Source organism: Balaenoptera physalus (genome assembly GCF_965194825.1).
Source record: "Balaenoptera physalus genome assembly, chromosome: 8".
Lineage (NCBI taxonomy): Eukaryota > Metazoa > Chordata > Mammalia > Artiodactyla > Balaenopteridae > Balaenoptera > Balaenoptera physalus.
Window position 1 is genome coordinate 118,114,596 of NC_138887.1, and position 9,293 is coordinate 118,123,888.

General features: G+C 46.6%; 1 protein-coding gene across 4 annotated transcripts in view; it reads left to right on the forward strand.

Moving 5' to 3' along the window:
• GIMAP8 (GTPase, IMAP family member 8) overlaps positions 1–8,596 on the forward strand; it is a 25,230-nt gene extending 16,634 nt beyond the window's left edge. The window contains exons 1-4 of one of the 4 annotated variants that reach the window (XM_082473359.1): positions 1,476–1,616; positions 1,750–1,920; positions 5,149–5,809; positions 7,425–8,595. In XM_082473359.1, coding sequence (XP_082329485.1) covers positions 1,757–1,920; positions 5,149–5,809; positions 7,425–7,559 — 960 coding nt within the window. In that variant the 5' untranslated portion in view covers positions 1,476–1,616; positions 1,750–1,756 and the 3' untranslated portion in view covers positions 7,560–8,595. Of the gene's footprint in view, positions 1–1,475; positions 1,617–1,749; positions 1,921–5,148 lie in introns of those variants that run through there. The other 3 variants (XM_082473358.1, XM_082473361.1, XM_082473360.1) reach the window with 3 other exon arrangements.
• The last annotated feature ends 697 nt before the right edge of the window (positions 8,597–9,293 follow it).

The following is a 9,293-nucleotide window of genomic DNA, read 5'->3' on the forward strand; positions in this document are numbered from 1 at the left end:
GCCCAGCCAGAATCAGCCGCCTTCCCCACAGAAGTCCATTCTCCAAAAGCTGATGTGCTGAGGATCATTTTGCAAAATCGTCGACTCAGCAAATAATCAACTGCTAACTCATCAAGGAGTTATTTGAGGCTTTGGTTTTATTCAGAGTGTTCCCCAAAGCTTCCTATTTCATCTAAGAAGGAGGGAACTTTTCTTGATCTCAGTTTACTGTGTTCTCTGTTTTGGGGAAATGGTATCCCACCAGGCCTGTGACCCTGCCTTGACCTGACCTCCACTTCTGGGAGTGACACAGCTGGGATGATCGACTGGCCATGTGGCAGGCTTCTGTCTGATGGTTTTGATGTGTTGATTTCATGTGAATTGACCTAGTGCCCCATGGAGGGTGGGGATTCTTCCGGGACCTGGTCCTCCTTACTAAGGGGGTGGGGGGATGGGAGACCCTCTTTCGGTTTCCCCTCCAAGGTGTAGCCGTGTCACCCCAGCCCTTGGTAGCGGTGCCAGCAGACTGAACTTGAAGACCAGAGGGGAGCGGGACCCCAGGAGACACAGCAGCCCCTCCAAGCCCAGTTCAGCCCCCACTGCTCCTCCTTCCATGGGGTCTCTGGAAGGCTCAGCCCCACCTCAGACATTTCATAGACCCAGCCTGGCGTGACAGTGTGAGCTCAAGGGCCTCTGCACCGTGACTGAAAGTCCTCTCACACAGAGGACATTAAGCTAAGTGAAAAAAGCCAGTCACAGAGGACAAACACTGTCTGATTCCAGTCACAGGAAGCATCTAAATCATAGACACAGAAAGTAGACGGTGGTTACCAGGGGCTGGGGAGGGGGAGGAGGATTAGCATCTAATGGGTCCAGAGCTTCAGGCTGGGGGATGGAATAGTTCTGGAACTCTTGGCACAATGTCGAGAATGCACCTGAAGCTGCTGAGCTGTACATTTAAAGATAGCTAAGATGGTCAATTCAATGTTACATGTGTGGGTTTTTTTTTTTTTTTTTTTTTTAGCACAGTAAAATAAAATAAGGTCTTTCTCTGTGTTTCACTTCCTTCTCTAGAAGGAAGCTTTGAACGCTTATGGCTCACAATAGGGTTTCGTTTTATGAACTCTTTGAAAGCATCAAAGTTCTAGCATTTCAAATGTTTGGCTAGCTCCGGGAAAGAACACTTTCTCCTGCGAAGCAGCGTTGGTCCGAGGCCCCGAGTTTGTCCGGCGGGGGCGTTCGGGGAGAGCCCTCTGGAAGGCAGGAGAGGCGCTGAAGCTGTAAGGGCTGCTGCAGGGCAGACGCAGGGCGAGGAGCTGGTGGGAGACGGTAAACTATGTCTTTCGCTTTTCACCCCAGTCTCGGGAAAGGGCGGGGCTGAGCGGTGAAGGCGGGGACCTGCTGGGAGCGGAAACACCTGCTCCGGGCCCTAACCCCCCCCACCCCCCCCCACCCCCCCCCACCCCGGCTCGCCCAAAGCCTTGAAAGGCCCCAGATTGTTCTCTGTCGGCACAGCGATCCTTCTCGAGGGACCCTTCCGAAGCTCGGCTGGGGCTCAGCCCGGGTCCCAGCCCGGGTCCCCTCAGCCCCAGCGGAGCCTCCGCCCTCCCCCTCCCACCAGCCTTTGGCCGCGCCGGGTAGGTGGGCGCGGTCCCTTCCTGACTCGGACCGCCGTGCCCCAGACGTTCTCACCCTGTGGTCTGGCATCACTTCTGAACTTCCCCTCCGACTGCACTGGAAACCTATTTCTAAAAACCTCTTCCTCCCCAGAAACACTATGTCAGGAAGATCCCGACCCTGCGAAGCTGGTCCAGCCCCTGATTTCCTCTCCCCGCGCGGTGCTCCATCCTCAGGGGATAGAGTAGCCGCTTCACCCAGCCGAGCGATGCAGGCGGAACCTGGAGGTTCTGAGACCTTGACAGGTCAGGGGACAGGCCCGAGGTACGTGCGTGCGTGGTGGTGGTCTCTGTGCTGGACACGTGGACGTGAGGACGGGAAAGGCGGCCGACGCAGGGCGGGGAGACAGCCATCTGGAGGGCTTGATTTCAGGGGCTCTGGGATGTTCCTCCCGCTCCAGCGCAGGTCTCCCCAGCCTGGGGGGGGGCACAGAGGTGCCCCCCCCCCTCCCCGGGGAGTCGTGCCTGTGGGCAGCCTTCCTAGGAAGAGGCGGGTCTGGGAGGGGGCTGCTCGCCCCGCCCAGGGCTGAGATGAAGGCCTGGAAGAGAAAGGGGGGTAGGCCCGCTCCTCCGGCGTCCCCTGACTTCACGACTGTGACACAAAGCAAACTCCCACCCTCACCTCGGGGAAGTCAGCGGGAGCTGCCTGACTCCTTGAGAAGAAGCGGGCAGGGAAGCTGGCCGTTTGGACACTGATTTTCCACATTCACTCTCCCGATATTTCCCAACCCTTGCACAATTAGGATTCCATGAACTGAGCATTTAAAGTGGTCAGTGTTTGCCAAAAACACTCTTCCTGATTTTATCTAAATTTAAGCCTCCTGGGCTTTCACCCATGAACTCTTTTCCTTCCTCCTGCTGGGCTGGGACTGAGTTCTCTCCAGGCCGGGCTCCGGAAGCTTCTCTGACCACCTTTTTTCTGTGCACCTGAACTGCCCCTGATGTGGGACAAATCCCTACATCATTAGAAGCTTTGCTTGGATGCCTGAAGCCACGTCCCCTTGGGCTATATCCTGAGAAGAAGGTGGAGGCTGCTTTAGAATCTCAGCAAGAGTTCTGGAGAAAGCTTTCTTTCTTTTTTTTTTTTTAAGTTTTTAAAAAATTCTTGAATTTTATTTATTTTTTAATACAGCAGGTTCTTATTAGTTACCTATTTTATACGTATTAGTGTATATATGTCAATCCCAATCTCCCAATTCATCCCACCACCACCCCCCCTCCCCCCTTTGTGTCCATACGTTCGTTCTGTACATCTGTGTCTCTATTTCTGCCTTGCAAACTGGTTCATCTGTACCATTTTTCTAGAGTCCACATATATGCATTAATAGTCGATATTTGTTTTTCTCTTTCTGACTTAGTTCACTCTGTATGACAGTCTCTAGGTCCATCCACGTCTCTACAAATGACCCAATTTCATTCCTTTTTATGGCTGAGTAATATTCCATTGTAAATATGTACCACATCTTCTTTATCCATTCGTCCGTCGATGGGCATTTAGGTTGCTTCCATGACCTGGCTATTGTAAATAGTGCTTCAATGAACATTGGGGTGCATGTGTCTTTTTGAATTATGGTTTTCTCTGGGTATATGCTCAGTAGTGGGATTGCTATGTCATATGGTAATTCTATTTTTAGTTTTTTAAGGAACTTCCATACTGTTCTCCACAGTGGCTATATCAACTTACATTCCCACCAACAGTGCAAGAGGGTTTCCTTTTCTCCACACCCTCGCCAGCATTTATTGTTCATAGATTTTCTGATGATGCCCATTCTGACCAGTGTGAGGTGATACCTCATTGTAGTTTTGATTTGCATTTCTCTAATAATTCGTGATGTTGAGCAGCTTTTCATGTGCTTCTTGGCCATCTGTATATCTTCTTTGGAGAAATGTCTATTTAGGTCTTCCGCCCATTTTTGGATTGGGTTGTTTGTTTTTTTAATATTGAGCTGCATGAACTGTTTATGTATTTTGGAGATTAATCCTTTGTCCGTTGATTCGTTTGCAAATATTTTCTCCCATTCTGAGGGTTGTCTTTTCGTCTTGTTTAGAGTTTCCTTTGCTGTGCAAAAGGAAAGCAGTCTTTCTTTCTTTTTCTCTCTTTTGCTCTGCTGGGGTCTCCAGAGTGGTCTCGGAGATGATGAGGGAAATGTGGGTTATCAAGGAGAGAGTGAGGGAGGGGAGAGCTTTGGTTCCCTTTTGTCCTCAAAAGTATTTTCTGTACCCTTGGGAGAAAATGATACAGGTGGGCAATTGTATGTATAGGGGGGGGGGAGGGGGGAAGAGCAAGAGAAAGAGAGTTAGTTCTGATTCAATATGATGTCATTAGCTGGAAGGAGTACAATAAACGCTCATCCATTTCGTCACACCATGATGGGGAACCATATAAAACAACAGTGTGTACTTGGGAAATAAATTCCTTTTTCTGACCTGCTGGAGATCTCTGCTTCCTTTACCTTATTTACTCACTAGTGTCTTAAAAAAAAATTAATGTACAAAAATATACTACTTCTTCCCTTGGTTGGGAAACAACATGAAGTCACTTCTCTTTTATTATTCAAAGTGACGTCACTTCAGTCTCCCTCTCCACGTCTAAAAACAATTTTTCTTCCTTTCCTCACATCCCCCACTCTCACCATCACTCATTTCACACCATTTATTGAGCATTTACTGTATGCCAGACACAATATTAGGACTTAGGGACACAGAACAAGACGGGCATGGTCTCTGCTCTTAGAGAGTTTCATACTAAGGACAGCAAAGAGAAAATGAAAAAAGTAGACACAATAAATAATACCAGATAGAAACAGTGCTATGACGACAGTAAGGAGAGTCAGGATATGGGGAGTTAGGGTGAGGCTTTCTTTATATGGGGGTGTGTCAGGGTCAGAAGAGGCTCGTCCCGACAGTGACTGGACTTCTCGGCTTGGCATAACCTTGGAGGTGCGTGTTTTGAGCTGAGCTGGGCTTTGCCTGTTGCACTGTGCAGAGATCCAGACGCTTGTAGGGAGGAGCCCAGGCCTCCATCCTTGGCCCTGATGAGATTCTCCCTGCCTCAGCCGTACGTTTCCTCTGAGGTGAAGCTTCTTGAGGGCAGGTGTACGTGCTTCCTTTGCTACCTTCTCTGATTCCTTCCTCACACTCCAGTGACACTCTTCTTGAAAGAGGAGTGAACTTTCAAAGAGCTACGCAGAAAAGGGGCTTTTCTCCTTCACTTTCTTCAGCTGTGTTTCTTTATTTTTCAAGTTTGTATCCTTTATTTTCCTTGTTTGTATCCTGGGGCCCTATTATTGTATAAAAATACAAATACCATGTATTTTTAATCTGCGGTGTTTTGTGTAAGTAGCATTTTCTCAGTTGTCAGACATGACTTACGTATATGATAAATAAACTTCAATCTATTGAAAAAAAAAAAGAAACAAAGTACTTTCTTGTTGTTCCTCTATCCACTCTGCTTGTGAGTTGAACATTGTTGTGTTGCTTTTCGTCCCAACAGAACCAGCGGAAACCTGTGTCAGGAGAGAGAGTCAGAGCTGGGCTGCGCCATGTCGGAACTGAGGCTTCTTCTTTTAGGGAAACGTGGCGCAGGGAAAAGTGCCACAGGAAACACCATTCTGGGCAAAGCTGTGTTCAAGTCCAGGTTCAGTGAGCAGATGGTGACTAAAACGTGCCAGAGAGAGAGTGGGGCCACGCAGGGGAGGGAGGTTGTGGTCATCGACACCCCTGACCTTTTCTCCTCAATAGCTTGTGCCAATGACAAGGAAGGCTACATTGAGCGCTGCCTGGAGCTCTCGGCTCCCAGCCTCGACGCCTTGCTTCTGGTAATTCCCATCGGCCATTATAAGGTGGAGGACAGAGAAACAATCAAGGGCATCCAGAAGGTGTTTGGAGCTAAAGCCAGGAAGCACATCATTATAGTCTTTACTTGGAAGGATGATTTGATGGATGGCTTGCTGGAAGATTACATTGAAAGTGACGAGTCTGTTAGGGACTTGGTTCAAAACTATGGCGGCCGATACTGCGCTTTCAACAACAAGGCAAGCGAGGATGAGCGGGACGCCCAGGTGAAGGACCTCCTCTGCAAGGTCAAGTGTTTGGTGGATGAGAACCAAGGACCATACTGGGTGAGCTTCAGAAACGAAGACAGTAGATTCCAGGTGAGGATTCTTGTGAAGGTCTCCAGGGGTCTCTGTTGTTAGAGCTAGCGGGATAAAGGCACAAATAAGTGAAATGTTGCATAGGCTTTGTTTAAAGGGATATTTATCCGTAAACTGGAAAGATGAGGTTACTTTGAGTGTTATACTTTATTGGCAAATTATTGGATATGTTTAAGAGCTTATCTGACTTTACCCCTCATAGCATTGGACACATAAATGACTCATTAGACCCTCTCTTCCCTTGGCTTCAGTAAAACTCTCCTCTTCTTGCTTTTTCGTCCTCGCTTGCTCCTCCAGAGAATGCTGAGTCCTCCTCTAATGACCTGACAGCTGGCATCTTCAGGGCTTGGACCTCGTCCTTCCTCCCTTCGCTATACTTGTGTCCTCAGGTGATTCCACGTTTTTACCGCTTTGAGCTTCATCTGTTGCTAATAGTTTTCAAATTAGTAACTCCAGTCCAGGTCTTTCCTCTTGAGTTCCGACTCCTTTGTCCATCCAATTGCTATTTGACATCGCTCTCTTAAAGAATCTCAGAGTTAACATGTCCAGACTTTTGTTTTTCCCTCTTGAATCTCTGAGACTTCAGTTTTCCTCTCAGCTCTGTCCATGGCTGTCCGGCTTATCATGCTCTTCAAACCTAAGCCCAGATGTCAGCTTTGATACCACCGCCAGCTTGCATCTGGTTTCCAGGAGATCATCGTCTTGTGTGATTAAGGCACCTGGAATCCGCCTGCTTCTCTCTGTCTCCACTACCACCGTCTGGTCCAGGCCAGCCTCTTTTCTTGCCCGTACTATTTTACACATATTTGCATAACAATTTTCCCCTCATTCCTTCTTGTGCCTTACCCTCCCCACCCCCATCCATTTCACGCACAATAGCCGGAGTGATATTTTAGTTGATTTTAAAACTTCTGATTTCATGCCAATTTAAATGTTGGGAGTGAGGCTTCCCCAGGCAGGTGAAGGGGATGTTAATTATGTGTTTGGCCCTTCATCCTTCATTGTCTTCATTTGCCCATCTGGATGCGGAAGGTTCCAAATTTTACTGGATCTCATGTTAGAAGAAGCTTCATCTCTATATTGGGGGTGCAGTAAGGGAAGAAGACATTGGAGATGCATGGGGAGCTTGATTTCCAATCTCCTCCCTTCCCCGTCCCTCAGATGCACCACACAGCCATCACTTGACTAGTTTCTTCTTCCAGGGAGTCCAGAAGCTTTTCTTAAGCTTCTGGATTTTCTCCAGGAATAGCTGGAACTCTGGAGACTCTGGAAAGAATTACTATTACTACTGGGGACTGCGGAGGAGTAAAGTTAGAAAGTGCTTCAGGAACAATGCCTGGGTTAGATGGCATTTGTGGGGCTTCTCTGAGTGAGAGCAAAACCCACCTTCTTACTTCTGGGAAACCTGTTGGCAGCAGCAGCGGGGTCTCAAGGTCAACTTCATCATGGACAGGACTACACATGCCAGCAGCGACCGTGACCATGACCTTCATTTGACCACATCCTAATCATCGAATTACTCTGAATTATATACTTGTGTCTCCATTCCTTCACTTTGTGAAAAGCTGAGATTTTAGATCTGTGTGCATCATATTCTCCTTTATTTTCTTTCTAGGATTGTGTGAATGAAGCTACATCTCAGAGGAGGACCGTCCACATGGTAAGAAAATTCTTTTTTCACACAAATATTTTAATCAAATTATCACGCAAAGTTGTATATATACACATACAACTATTTACAAATATGTAAGCATATGTACAAAGACTAGAAAGGAATATACAGAAAAAATATGTGTTAGATACTGGGGTTCTGTTTCTTTTAAATTATTTTGTAATTATTTTACACTGAGGTAGGACTATTGTAGTGTTAGAGAATCTTGTATAAATGTATTTGTTCAAGAGCTTCCCTGTCAATATCCTTTCTGGGTATACGTCATAGTTCAGTGGTACCTCTTCAACCCAGGGAGATACTGTATATTAACCTGAAGACCTGAGAGAGAATGAAGCTACATCTCAGAGGGAGGACCGTCCACATGGTAAGATAATTCTTAAAAAAATGTTAAGCTCATATCTGTATTCTTTTGAATGCATCATGCATCAAATGAAGGGAAAAATTAGCTAGATAAGTCACAACAAAAATGCACCCTGGAGCCTAGCTCAGGTTGGTGCCCACAATCTGTCTCCCAGGGAACTGCTAACACTTGTGAGTAGGTGCAGCACCAGCAGAGGTTCTGGACACCGCGCGGGTGTCCCCGGCCTTCCCTGAAGTGTTACGGAGCTGGGCTTGTCTCTTGCAGCTTCTTTCCTGACTCAGCCTCTTCTCCCCAGCCTGGGATCCAGCACTACCCAATTTTGGACTCCTACCGGGAGGCAGAAATCACTCCTTCATGGATAACACTAAACAGAATAACACCTGCAGAATTCAGTGATGGAGCTCAGTATCTGTGTGATGATTGCCATTAATGGTGCATTGTGCACACTGCACAAGTCAGTACACATAGATCTACCTTGTTCTGTTCGGTGGACGTAATGTGGTCCATGGTATGGGCATACGCGACAAATTCACCCATCTCTTTGTTGTTGGACTTTCAGGTTATTTCCGGGCCAGCTCTGTGCAAGAACTGAATATTTCACAGTGAATAAGATAGATGAGCTCTCTGTCCTTGTAGGACTTCCCAAAATAATAATTAAGATTAAAATTACAATTTTAATGATAATTATTGCAACTGACATTATATGCTGGGAGATATATATATATATATATATATATATATATATATATATATACACATATAATATATAAATTATTCAATCCTCGTAGCATATAATATATAATCCTCGTAACAACCTCACAATATAGCCCTTAATAACAATCCTATAAAGAAGGTGTTATTTTCATTATTCTCATTTTACAGTTGAGTAAATTTAGCCAGAAATACGTGAATTTAGACAGCAGTAGGGAGTTAAAATTCTGTCGATGCCCGTCAGCCAAGACCCCCAGGAATATTCTGTTACTGAACAAAACTGGGTGGAATGGCTTGTGGCAGTGAGGATATAGCACATCGTGGGGACCAAGGAGCATCTCAGAATGAGGGTGTTGACGAAGACTTTTATAGGATGTGGGCTTGTGTGAGGTGATTTGGGGAAAGTAGAAACTCTCCCAAGGCAACATAACACGGACATGGTGTCACTAGCGTTTCAGCTGCTTTCTTTAAATGCTGTGTTCTTTCCCCTTCCCGGACTTGGGGCTCAGATGCTGAGTATCACCCACTCTGATAGTGCCCTGGCTGATACAGACTCAGTGACTATCCTTGTAACTGTGGGCTCTGTCATGTGCCCAGTGGGTCTGGTATTGACTTGGGATCATGGGGAGAAGTGGTGGGGATAGTGTATGTGTGGAGAGACGGTTTTGTGGTGTAGGTTATTACAGTAATTTACCGAGGTATAATTTACATAGAGTGAAATGCACAAATCTTAAGTGTAC